Source organism: Rhipicephalus sanguineus, chromosome 8 (genome assembly GCF_013339695.2).
Source record: "Rhipicephalus sanguineus isolate Rsan-2018 chromosome 8, BIME_Rsan_1.4, whole genome shotgun sequence".
NCBI lineage: Eukaryota > Metazoa > Arthropoda > Arachnida > Ixodida > Ixodidae > Rhipicephalus > Rhipicephalus sanguineus.
Window position 1 is genome coordinate 88,198,288 of NC_051183.1, and position 13,622 is coordinate 88,211,909.

At 46.1% G+C, this 13,622-nt stretch overlaps 2 protein-coding genes across 4 annotated transcripts in view; both read right to left on the minus strand.

The window, feature by feature from the left end:
• LOC119402891 (uncharacterized) overlaps positions 1 to 13,622 on the minus strand; it is a 363,615-nt gene that overhangs the window by 205,998 nt on the left and 143,995 nt on the right. The window lies entirely within an intron of this gene.
• The window catches only part of LOC119402200 (uncharacterized), a 37,801-nt gene that overhangs the window by 18,642 nt on the left and 5,537 nt on the right, over positions 1 to 13,622 (minus strand). The window contains exons 1-2 of one of the 3 annotated variants that reach the window (XM_037669322.2): positions 13,246 to 13,377; positions 10,203 to 10,348 (exon numbers count right to left, since the gene is read on the minus strand). In XM_037669322.2, the coding sequence (XP_037525250.1) occupies positions 10,203 to 10,348; positions 13,246 to 13,276 (177 nt within the window). In that variant the 5' untranslated portion in view covers positions 13,277 to 13,377. Of the gene's footprint in view, positions 1 to 10,202; positions 10,349 to 11,580; positions 11,662 to 13,245; positions 13,378 to 13,622 lie in introns of those variants that run through there. The other 2 variants (XM_037669325.2, XM_037669324.2) reach the window with 2 other exon arrangements.

Below are 13,622 nucleotides of genomic sequence, written 5' to 3' on the forward strand. Positions count from 1 at the left end.
ATGTCGTCACCGACCATCATGCACTGTGCTGGTTGTCGTCATTGAAGGATCCCTCAGGCCGTCTTGCCCGTTGGGCACTTCGCCTGCAAGACTACGACATCCGCGTGCTGTACCGCAACGGACGTCAGCATGCTGACGCCGACGCCCTGTCGCGCTCTCCCTTGCCTGACGACAATGCCCACAACTCAGCGTCTCCCTTTGTCGTTTCTTCCATCGACATCCACACCATCGCTAACGAGCAGCGCAAGGATCAATGGATTGCCTCACTGATAGACTTGCTGACTGATCCATCGGCCACACCATCCACTCGCTTGTTGCGTCGTCAAGCCCACCATTTCGCCGTTCGCGACGACCTGCTCCACCGACGCAATTACAACGGCGACGGCCGCTAGTGGCTACTAGTAATACCCCGCAGTCTGCGTTATGACATATGCGAGTCGTTCCACTCTGATCCGCAGTGTGCACACCCTGGGGTATCGAAAACCTACCACCGCATTCGCCAACGTTACATTTGGCGAGGGATGTACCGCTACGTGGAGAAGTTCGTTCGCTCCTGCATCGATTGTCAGCGCCGCAAAACTTCAACGCACCTGTCGCCAGCAGGTCTGCAACCTCTACCTTGCCCTGACCGACCGTTTGGGCGCGTTGGCATCGATTTATATGGGCCACTTCCCCTGACGTCCGCTGGTAACCGCTGGGCCATCGTCGCTGTAGACCACCTCACGCGATACGCTGAAACTGCTGCCCTCCCTGCGGCTACAGCGAGCGATGTGGCCTCCTTCCTGCTCCACCGATTCATGCTGCGTCACGATCCACCCCAGGAGCTGCTCAGTGATCGAGGCCGTGTCTTCTTGTCGGAAGTCGTCGAGGCCATTCTCAAAGAGTGCAACGTTGTTCACCGCAAAACTACTGCTTACCACCCGCAGACGAATGGCCTCACCGAACGCTTCAACCGCACGCTAGGTGACATGCTCTCGATGTACGTCGCCGCCGACCACACGAATTGGGATGTCATTCTGCCCTTCGTCACGTACGCCTACAATACCGCTCCCCAGAGCACTACTAGTTTCTCACCATTTTTCTTATTGTATGGCAGGCACCCGTCGCACACCATTGACACTATCCTTCCCTACAAGCCGGATCGATCTGAATGTGCGCCTATTTCTGCCACAGCCAGACTTGCTGAGGAGTGTCGCGAGCTCTCCAAGACCTTTACTACGCATAGCCAAGAGCGACAGAAAAGCATTCGCGGTGACACCACCAGTTCTGCGTCCACGTTCCTTCCTGGAGCGCTCGTATGGCTCTCGGTCCCTACCACTGCACCTGGCCTCTCTTCCAAACTACTGCCCAAATACGAAGGCCCCTACCGTGTCGTCGAACGCACATCCCCGGTGAACTACCTCATCGAACCCATCGACCCATCCTCGGACATGCGCCGTCGAGGGCGCGACATTGTCAACGTGGCGCGCTTGAAGCCCTACCATGACCCGCTCATAGTGACAAGTTGCTAGGTCGCCAGGCGGCTCCCTTTTCGTAGCCGGGGTAATTGTAGCGAAGCGTTCCTACTGAGTAATGGGTCGTCCTCTCGAGCGCCTTCCAGTGGGTCGTTCTCTTCTCTGAGAGCACGCTCCTCGTGCAGAGGGTCGGCCCCGCTTTGACTGTCGCTGCCGTGCGCCGTCGCCGAGTCCCCGTGAATAAACGTCTTGACAGTATCTTTAACTTCTCAAATAGTTGGAGTCCAAATGAGGCAATTCCTCATTGTACCGCGAACTCAATAAAATTTTTCTCAATAAATGAGCCAAAACCTGCATGCATTTCAATCAGACAGAGCCACATTCAGTAAACCAGCGCTGCTTCAGTAATCGTGATGAAAAAAGCCAACACGGTCTCATTCAATCTGTTCCAATTGTGTCCTAGTTTCTTAACTATCGTGTTTACGTCCCACAATTAGTTTCTTAAGGGCGAGTTGGCACTTATTGAAGGACATGGTATGGTAGGGCAAAACTAGTACATAAAGAGTAAGAGGCCGACTTTCCTATTTTTTTGCCGCTTAGCGTTTATTTCGAGTTTAGCACTACACTACCATGTCGTTCTTTTGCTCCAATACGGTATATTTGAAATAAAAGATATTGGGTACCGATCTTGCGCACCGAATAAAAGATTGGGCACCGAGATTAGGCACCGAATAAAAGATATTGGGCACCGATCTATTCCTTGAAGAAGTGATCCGAAACTGCAGGGCACAAAACGACCTCAGACGAAGAACATATGGAGCACTTTTTAAGGCCTTCAGTAGATGCCAAGACAAAAGAACACTGCCGAGAGGCGAGAATAGTGTGCCTTTTCCCAGAAAGGACCACTCGCTGTTCAGGTCTAGTCATCGGCATTACGTCCATGCGATGACGGACGGCACCGACGGAGGCACAAGTATGCTGTTTATTTTATCGAAAAATATTGTTATAGCGTACCAGCTAATTCCAGCGCAAATAAATTTTTTTTCAATCTATAAGAGCCAAATACAAATTTCACTCGTCAGTGTCAACTTTTGTGGGCTATTAAGATTTTAGCCGCAATTTACAGGGCGTTTCAAGAAATGTGTCCAACCTTCTCAAAATATCAGGAAAATGCGATATTTGATTGCTGCCTTCAGAATTGGTTTTTCTGTAGTGGCGGGGATTTTAAGATGGTTAGAGACATGACTTGAGACAGTAATTAAGAAAATTAAATTAATTAACTTTTTAATTAGTGGAGTTAGGTCATTGTGTCAAAAGGGAGAATTGAAGGTCTTCATGCCACAAACCCAACCCAATTTTGAGATTTCGAAAAAGTGGGATCTAGTAATAATTACGAAGTAATGAAATTCGACCAAATTCTATGGCGAAACCTAAACCGAAACATGGAAGAACGCAACTGCCATATTCTTCTGCGACGTCCAAAATGAGTGAATGACTTTTTCTGTAGCGCTAGGCATCTTAAGATGGTTAGAGACATGACTTGAGACAGTAATTAAGAAAATAAAATAATTACCTTTTTAATTAGTGGAGTTAGGTGACTGTGTCAAATTGTGGAATTGAAGTTCGTCGTGCCAGAAACCCATACCCACATTGAGATTTTGAAAAAGCGGCATCTAGTAATAATTACGAAGTAATGAAATTCAACCGAAATCGATGGCTTTCGCTGTTGAAAGCCTTTGCATTCCGTTGAATTTCATTACGCTACAACAATTACTAGAGGACGCTTTTTCGAAATCTCAAAGCTCCGATGGGTTCCTCGCATGAAGAACTTCAATTCTCTCATTTGACACAATCACCTAACTCCACTAATTAAAACGTTAATTAATGTAACTTTCTTAATTACTGTCCTAAATGATGTACTTAACTACCTTAAGATTCATGCCGCTACAGAAAAAGCAATTCTGAAAGCCCCGAGCAAATATTGCATTTTCCTGATTTTTTGCGAAGGTTGGACACATTTCTTGAAACACCCTGTAGATTTGAGGTCTTTATGGGGCAGGAACACACTGGCAAAACATTGTTAGATTAGGACCGACCACATTGTCAGTAGCAAAAAGTGCGTTTTTCTCAGTTTAAGTTAAAGTGCACTTGGCTCTTTGAGAAAAAAAACGCAACATATGTATGCTATCGTTCACCAAGATTTGCTGCATAACCCTGCATTTTTTCTAATCTCTTGATTACGCTGTTCCTCTAATGTCTTGATTTAGCTCTTCATTAGCGTTTGATGATTTTATAAACCACTCAATTTGTCACTTACCCTCTGAAGGGGACGTGTAAGCCGCAGTTAATAAGTGAACAAGAACATTAGGAGAACGCTCTTTGCTCTCGGCCAGCTTGGAAGCTACCGTAGTAGTAGTCATTTCGAGAGATATGACACTTCTTTCTGCAATACAGAAAAAGCACGGTGCAGCGTAGCTGCTGCTCTTTTGTTCCTGCACCTGTCTCGCTTCAAGCCACGCCACCTGGGTGAGGCGTAGCTGCTGCTCTTTTGTTCCTGCACCTCTCTTGCTTCAAGCCATGCCCCTGGGTGAGGCGTCGCAGCTGCTCTCGCTCGTAACCTCACCACTGTGGTAATACATGATTGGTCGAAGGTTTAATAGAAGCTTCGGCGCCGCTTTTTCACTCAGTGCCACCATGAATGGCGCACCAGCTGAGCCGTCCTTCCGTGCTAAGTAGTAGAAGTGAAAACTGGGCAAGTTGGTAACGATTCATAGCTGGTCGAGGTAAACAGTGCAATAGACGAAGACAGAGCAAAGGAGGGACACAACACGAGCGCTCGTGTTGCGTCCCTCCTTTACTCTGTCTTCGTCTATTGCGCTGTTTACCTCGACCAGCTATGAGTCTTTGCGTGCGGTTCAGTGAAAGCAAAATGTTGAATCCATTAGCGGTGTACTGACGCCGCTGCCACTATATATATTTCTAATATGACTGCTCCCAGTGTCGCTCAGCTGACGGCGTCCTTTGCGCAATCTTGCACACGTTGAATGATAGAACAAAACGCAGCATTACAACAGAACGAGAAGATAGAAACAGCCTATAAGACAAATGGAAACACGCCGGAAGAATGCATCTCGCTGTGACTGTCGGCTGGGGGACTGTTTAATATAATCAGAAAAATTTTATTGAATCGAAAATGTGGAAATATTATAGCTCAATATTGAAATTCGGGCATTGCTGTAAAGTTTTGAAATCGAAGATTTTAATGACTTTCAATAGTTCATTTGTGTTCATGTTTTGATTTGTCGCCAGGTGGCGCAGCAATTTCCCGAGACCTTCTGTGGCGGTGCTGGTGGCCGTATTCGCATACTGTCGGGGAGGGATTAGATTAGACACATCACGCGCAAAGAATAACCTGCCGACTTGTGCATTTTAGAATGCTTGCCGATTTTCCTGACCATACTCTGCTTCGGTGATCCTTGATTCAAACTTCGTCACTTCCTTCGATGATGAATATCTCGACGCGCAACTTTCGTGATTTCATGAAAATGGTTACGACATAATTTGGCACGCTGTAAAATTTTCAAATATAAACAACTGCACTCAAGTCAATAAATAAAAAGTTGATTCATAAATTTTTGATAGTATCTCTAGTCAATGTAACTTTAACAGCGGCAAAGTTTTTTTCCCATCGACATAGAGTAACTTCATTTTGTTTTTTGGCATTGGTCAGTGACCTGCTTTTTAACAGAATACGAGGGGGAAAGGGATGGAGTATGACTGCCACGAAATTTTGATAAAAGACCTGTACTGTATGTAAGAAACACCCTGTATATACACTGACAAACTGCAATCAGGCATTCAGAGTTCATAAAGCGTTTGCTGGATGCCACTGCGTGTTCGCGCACCTACTTTGTTGACGTTGCCAAGGCCTACGCCAGCGTAGAGCTCTTTCGTCATTGCATCGAATCACGAAAGTTTTTATGCCCAGGCATGGGTCACTCTGCTGCACTGACTCTCCATGGGCAAAATAATGGTTCCTAGTTTTCCCGAAGTCAAAGGATAACTGGTAATGATGAAGGGAGGTCTCAAGCAGGGATCCCCATTGTCGCCACTCCAATATACAATTTGCTGTATACGGCGTCTCTGGAGAGTATGCTGCTGGCACATGGGCGAGGATTGTCGCTCCGTCACAGGATGTCTGAATAGTGGAAGTATGCTCAGTGCCCTGGATGCTTGAGGGTTTGATGTACGCAGGTGAATTGTTCTGACGGCTCACAATCGTTGTGACCTGGAGCACCTCGTGTCACTATGGGCGAATGAACTGTGCAAATTTGCATTTAATATAGTACATATCTCCAGAATCCCCCAGAGTTGCGGAGAGTTCATAAAAGAAAAAAAAAATCGACGGCAAACTGTTTGTAGCTCCAAACTACAAGTCAATCTCTTCGGATTTCTCAGAAAGAAAGTTCTTTGCTAAAACATTTGGCAGATCCCACGCCTTCTGGGAATCGGATTAAAGCAAAGCAGTCAGCCAGTACTTCTATGCGGCATTTTTTGGCTTCCAGCAAAGCGTTACGGGGTGGATTGACGTGTTTTTTTTTCGTAATTGGATGAGGTTTGTGCACATAACAGACCCGCCGACCACACGGACGTTTAAATTGTTACTTATGGTCCGACGTAGTATCAGCACACATGTTAGAGCGGAGACGTCTGTGTTATCAAAACAAAGTGCACGCTACGATCCTGAAGACGAAACTTTGCGACCGGAAGCAGACGAAACGACGTCCTGAAGACGAAACTTTGCGACCGGAAGCAGACCTGACGACGCAACGCGGAAGCAGCGGTGCAAACCGACGTAGCCGTGACCCGACGCCGCGACATAACCGCAACGCAACACGGCGGACTAGCGACCTCGACATTCTGATCGACGGCCACAACGTCACGGCTCTCGTCGATACTGGAGCCGACTATTCCGTCATCAGTGGGCCGTTCGCAGCAAAGTTGAAGAAAGTTAAGACTGCTTGGGAAGGCCCCGAGATCCGGACCACTGGAGGTCATCTGGTAACGCCGATTGGTGTCTGCACGGCGAGAGTCACCATCAATACCCAGACTTATCCTGCGAGCTTTGTAATCCTACAAAACTCCTCCAGAGATGTGATACTTGGAATAGACTTCCTAAGTGACCACGGCGCCTTCATCGACCTGAGGTCTGAGTCGATAACACTAACCTCAGACAAAGCGCTACCGCCCCACGCGACGCCAGGGAACCATGCACTGAATGTGATAGAAGAGCAGGTGACCGTTCCACCGCGCTCCAGCGTCATTATTTCCGTCGGCACAGACGAACCCGCAGACATTGAAGGTGTCATCGAGGGCGACCAGCACCTACTTCTGAACCGTCAGGTTTGCGTCGCAAGAGGCATAGCCGAGCTGCGTGATGGCAAAGCAAAGGTAGTGTTGACGAACTTTATAGCCACGAATATAGGCACCTCAACATTGGTACGACGGTTGCCTACATCGACGAATGTGTGGCCGCCAGCAATGCATTCGCCCTCTTCGATGCTGCTGAACCCTATTCGACGAATTGAGGTCCCGAACCAGATTTTGACGTTACGTACGTTTCTTATCACTTTTGCTGCATTCGCCCACAAAGGCTGTCGGCAATGCTCAGCACAAACCGTGCCTCATTCTTCGAGAAGCTTCTTCGACGATTCTTCGGACCGTACAGGGTACTTCGACGTCTCGGTGCACTCGACTACGAGGTTGTCCCCGACGGCATCACGAACTCTCGAGGCGCCGAGCTCGATCCGAGGTCGTGCATGTGGTGCGCCTTAAACCGTACTATGCTCGTTAACGCACCTGAGGACTCTAATGTTTGTCTGCTTAGTTTTCTTTAGTATTACATGTGTTCATGTTCTGCTTTTAAGCATCGGGACGATGCTTTTTCAGAGGAGGGGCATTGCCACGTACGTTTCTTATCACATTTGCTGCATTCGCCCACAAAGGCTGTCGGCAACGCTCAGCACAAACCGTGCCTCATTCTTCGAGAAGCTTCACGAATGTTGTAGATGATTTTGTTAAGATTGGGCGCAAGACGCGAACGCTCGAGCTCATTCTAGAGATTGCGCAACCACCAGAGATATCGCTGGAAAGTTCGATAGCGCCTGTATAAAAGCCGACGCGCTTGACCGCTTGTCAGTTGATCGACGGACGACGTCCTCTTCGCCGCTATCATTGTACAGTGTGTGTCGCTGTAGTTCTAGTTCTCATTTTCCGGCCACAAGTTCGGCCAAATAAACAGTTTCACCCTGCAAAGGCCGACTGCTGTCTTCGTCGACGTCACGACCACGTGACAATATATACTTTTTCTTAAGATCTGCTGACTACAGAGCATTGCAATTTTGCATAAAAATAGAAACCAATGCTTTGCAGAAGAGCAACTAAACTAGGGAGCGTACAAGAAAAACTCATTTTTCATGTTTTTTTACGTTTGTCGATGTCTGAAAATTGCCACTTATGAACGTTTTTTTATACACAAAAAATCAAATTCACCTAGGCTATACATTCTAGTTGCAGTTAGCTAACTGCTACTAATTAACAAGTATAAGAAGTATTTCTTGCTTGTACCCTATAGTTCCCGGGAAAAACGTACACAAATATCTCAAAAAGTTTTTTTCTAATTTCAGAAATGACGTAGATGTACACGCAGATTTAGTGTGAACGTCTTGAAGAAAAATGACCAAAACTTATTCTTCACATCCCGAGTACCCAGGTGTGCTAAAGTTTTTGAAAGTTAAAGAAATTCTCCATCAGAAGACTGAAATATGTCAAATCGAATTTTTTGACCAAACCAAGTCTCAACCACTGACCTCCATTAAAAAGCTGGACGGCGCATCCCCGCTCTGCGAGGCGGGCGCTTGTGAAGCCACCGGAAGGTCCCCTTTTTGTCCCGGAAGCCGGCGTCTTCTGTGCGTCTCAGTCGTGCAATTCAAATATTCTCGGTTGGCAGCTGTTGTTATGATCGTTTTTCTTTTTTATTTTTTCAAACTCTGCGATTACGCGTCGCTTTAGACGCCGACGAACGCTACACGAAGGATGACAGACGCCGTGCCGACACCGTCCGAATACGGCGGAGTGCTGCAACGTACAAAATGCGTAAAAAGTAAAGCAACTTTGAGGTACTTACGCGTGAAATGTCTTCCCTGACGACTTTTCCGGTCGATTCGTACAGTTTACTGCGCTACAAGCAAGTATTTCTTTAAAAAAAGAAGAGAAAAGCTTTTTTCCGGGACAAAAACGGCGGCTTCCGGTGGCTTCACGCCCGCGTGCTAGATGCGCCATCCAGCTCCTCCTAGTGGAGATCAGTGGTCTCAACCCAGTTTAAGCTAACCAGGAAAGTAGGCGTTGGCTGCGCGAAAGTGATCTAGCTAAATTTCTCTTATTATAATCCTTCCGACAACTTGCAGAAATCCACATAACTGATTTGTTTCGAGTACATCTTCCGCCATCCTGAAAGAGCTTGCCAACTTGCAGTTATGCATATTTACTGTAAGCAAATCATGACCCTAACTTGTACACATTGCGCCACATATAACGTATTCGTACCTTGCCGATTGCGTCGGCGTGTGAGGTCTTATAATTCAGCATTTTAACTAGGGAGCAGATTAAGGGACCTCCTGCCGTCGTCTCATATCTCGCGTTGCTGTCACTACTTCCCCAGACTAGTACATATAAGCCTAAATAAGTCATTGGCCTAAATGAAGCATTTCCTAAGAAGTGTGCAGAATGCATGCAGATTACATATCTTCTGTCAAAATGGAAAATCTATTTGATCAAGACACGTCATGTTTCATTTTTAGGAGCTGGCTCACCAGGTTCTTAGACTGGGGCAAAGTCCCGAGCCGTAGGCGTAACCTTAGTTCCAGAGGTCGTCACTACAGGCGCAGCTCGCGCGAAAGAGAAGTCTTCTTCTTCATGTTCTTCGAGAGCCTTCATAATGATAAGAACGCAGGCAAAACCACATATAGCATAGCTAACTGTAGCATGCGGCGCTCGCTCCACTCCGGCAGGTCGCTTCGATAATATTAACATGGACGAAGAAGACAAGGCGGTGGAGCAGAGGGCTCGCAAGGCAGTAGCAGTGCAGGCTCGCCACCAAAACCCTGTGATGAGAGCTCGCAAGCCCGCAGAGAGACGACAGCGTCGTGCGGACCCCGAGCTACAAGCCCGCGAAGCCGAAGCAGCGCAGAAGCGGCGGCATGAGAACCTCGAAGAGGTACGGGCGCGGGATGCAGCGGCCAAGCAACGAAAGCGGTCGCTACCTGAAGTTGGTGGCACCAACGCGTTTTAAGCGCCATTTCCTCGACCACACACACGTCCAGCCACAGCTGCAAGGTCTGCAACTGCTTGTGGTTAGACAACAACCTGACCATAATCGCTACTATAACAACATGTGATGTCTTTATGTGACAGTAGATTACTTGTACGGAGCACTCACGGTTTACCCGATTACCTCCGAGCCAGCTCCCAATCATCATTCACTTCGTGGATATGGCGTGTATTTTTTATTCGTTTTCTCTCTGTCTCCCTCTATCTTTGAATCAAAAGCAGAAGACGAGGCGTCCCTCTGTATATACTTCCATGAATAAGAATAACGTAAAAAAAGCGACCATAGCTGCGAGATAAAACTCCATATCGACACTTTTTTTCACGACACAAATAATGGGAAGCCTGCACGTTTTTGCTTACCGTTACGATAGGGAGCACTTCTTCGCTGTCAGCTTTCCCGTTTTGAGCAGCTGTAACCGCGTCGTCCACTTCCAGACATAAAGACATTCCCACAATTATGAAATTCTGGTGCACTTCTAAAACTGAGTACATCATCGTCAACACCTCTGCAAAAATGCGAACAAGTTTATTTCGGTGGTGCGTTTCACTTGTATTCATGCTGAACACACCCGCGATGGAAATAAGTAAGAGACGGTTAGAGTATTGGTGACAGAAAGGTAGAAAGAAAGGACAAAATTAAATATTGAAAAAAAGGACATTCTGCCGTAAAGGGCACAGAACGGAGCTGATAACTACAGTTTTTTTTGGAGGGGGAGTAAGATAGTTTTAATTGAAATAAAGACACTAGGCCCACACTAAAAAAAGAAGAGTAAATTGGTTCTTTTTTGTTTTGTCGAGCCTGGTGGCACACTTGTCACCGCCGACGCTCATAGCATCCATCCGTCCACCTATCCATCCTTGAAGTCAACGTCATGTTAAAGGAAACCCCGCTTAGAGCATCACCGCCCACCGTTCTTCCCAAAACGTTCTTAGTGGTTTGGAAAAAATGCCTGAGAACTACGCTACAGCACTCTTATATTTCGTTTATCACACTTGATGACATATGAGAAAGACAATTATATGCAGCACAGTACCTTTTCTTTGGAATCCTTACAACAAAAATGCCTTCCCCCTTATATTGACAGATAGGTTATTCTATTATTAATGTACTGCACTATTACTGACTCGAATACTCTTCACCGCGTCGCTGAACTTACGAGTGGCAGTCCACAATTCCTGTACACAGGTAAATATTTTTAATGTATTCTGGTGGCTAAGATACGTGCCAAGTAAAATCATAAAGCCACCGCAGCGGTGGCTACATGGTTGAGCATCCGCTTCCAATGCGGGAGGTATCGGGTTCAATTCCCAGTGCCGACCGGGAACGCACCGGATTTTCTAAAGGGGTAGAGGAGTACACCTACTTGGCGCTCGGTTGTTATTGGGTACTCATCTCGAAAGGTGGCCCCATAAGGTTCTGTAAAAAAGGCCCCTAGGCGCACCTTAACCCACCGCAGCCTTGGTGAAATAGTCGAGCATCCGCCGCTGCTGTGGGAGGCAGAGAATTGCTGCCGCCGGGTACCTACCGGTAGATAAGGGACAAGCGCACTTCCGGCCTAGTGCTCGGCAGAACGAAGTTCATAGTCGCTTGGGAGGGCACCCACAATGTGGGAAATTGGCGGCATGGGACTGCCAAACCTAAAAATAAGGTCATACTCTTTTTTTTGCGAACAGGTTGTATTTACTTTTCTATTGAACCATTAAAATTTTTGTGAGAAAAATGTGCATAAATACCTACAGATGTCATAAACAATATCAAGCATGTGCGCTACAGATCATAACTTGCTTATACCTTAACACTGAAAAAGATCATAACTTACCACTGCAGCTAGGCGATAACTGGTCGTGCTTTAATGTACCTAGATATCACGCGAAAATACCAAGAATATCTGCTAAAGATTCTAATTGGCCACTGCAGCTAGCCGATAACTGGTTGCTCTTTAAAGAAAAAAAAACAACTGCTCTGAATTCCATTCAACGAGCGGTTGTAGGTGTGCGGTGCTAACAATATTCCTGCTCTTAAAAGGGCGTCCGACACAAGTCAGTGCCTCTCGAAGCATGCCATGGAGCGTGCACTGTCCATTTCCATATGTCTATTTACCTGTAATCCGCGACGCAGAAGAACAGCATGCGTATGAATTCCGATGATATCGCTAATTTCGTTTAACAATCACAAATCAGTACGATGTATTTTCACATGAGTAGTTGGACCTTGTCATATTTTAGAGTAGCTGTCGCCGTGTCAGAAACGTCCAGGGAGCCATTGGCAACGCTTGCCAGGCTCGCCGACAACTTGATGTTAGAAAACAAAATGCTCAACCTTGCACACTTTCACACAGGAAATGTAATAATGCCCTATTGTAAAAGAAGAAAACCAAGAAATATTATTATTGATGGCGTTTTACGCACATAACCGACGGTGCGAATATGAGGCACGTCGTAGTGGGAGGCTTCGGATTAAATGGAACCATCTGGGATTGCTTAATGTGCACCTTGATCTAAGCGAACGAGTGCAGTGTGTATTTCACAACCATCGAAATGCAGGCGCCGTTGCGGCAAACAGATCATTTTCACCCTCAGCCTTGCCAAAATAGTGTCCCACTCATATTTTGCTGGGCCCAATCTTAGGAACACCTTTATTTATTTGGCAGTGAGGACTAGCTTGTCACTATTATTTTAAATGAGCTGTATTCAATGACTAGTCGAACGCGTGTGAATGTGATTACTTAAGCATGGACGAGTATGAATGTCATGTTAAGAAGTGTCAGTCAAGATTTTCTGGACCCTCCAAATCTCAGTTTGCTAGGCTGTTGCTATCGCACACTTCACTCCACGTTTCTTTTTTTTTCTTTATCTCTCAAAATTTGTGTGCAACTGAATGTATGTGAAAACGCATCAATTCGAGTGTGTGCGTTAACGAACGGTGAACATTTTATCGATTAAGCGTGAGTATAGACAAGCTTAAAAGAGCTTCTCGAGAGAAAGCCTGAGAATTTGCTCATGAGTTCAGCCAACTGTATTTCAGGTAATCTCGATTGCTACATATTCTTGACTCATACGTAGCATTTATTTCAGTTGATTGTACATGACCAACATTTTAATTTCTTAAGCACTTTTCTAGTGCTTGCTTATTTGTGTTATTAACATCGTTTATAGTAATGTCGGCAATAGTTGTGTTGCCATAGTGTATAAATTACAATATCGTCAATTACTAGTAGCAGGTGCCCTTGACAACACCGAGGCCTCCGTTTGTACTAATTACGAAGAAGAAAATCTGGAAATAACACAATATACATGCAAACCACGTGTTTTCTACGGTGTACAAAGACTTCCAAAGATTCCTTTACACCTTGCGCGCTTTGATGAAATGTGTTGAAGAAAATTAAATATACAAAATACTTACTCCCTACTCCCAGTGCCTTTCTCCCACACATCCAGCAGCCACGAACACGCCGACAGCTCAAGTAGAGTCGAACGCGATTTGAAGGATATAACGCGAGCGTCAGCCAAGGACTACAACAACGCCAATGCCTGGAATCCTCCTTCGAGGAGAGGGAGATATCAGGCTAGCTTCACTCACTCCTTTTGCTGTTTGTTAAACTGTGATCACTCCCATCTGAGGAAGGCGCATTTTCATTTCTTCTTTTTTATAAAGACGCGGTATACTTTCTGCAGCTTAGCAAGACGTTCAAATGAAGCAGTGCCAAGCACTAGATTTATCATCTTTCCTATGAATTTTCTTATCATCCGCAGAGATGAGAGTCAACGAAGTATACGCTT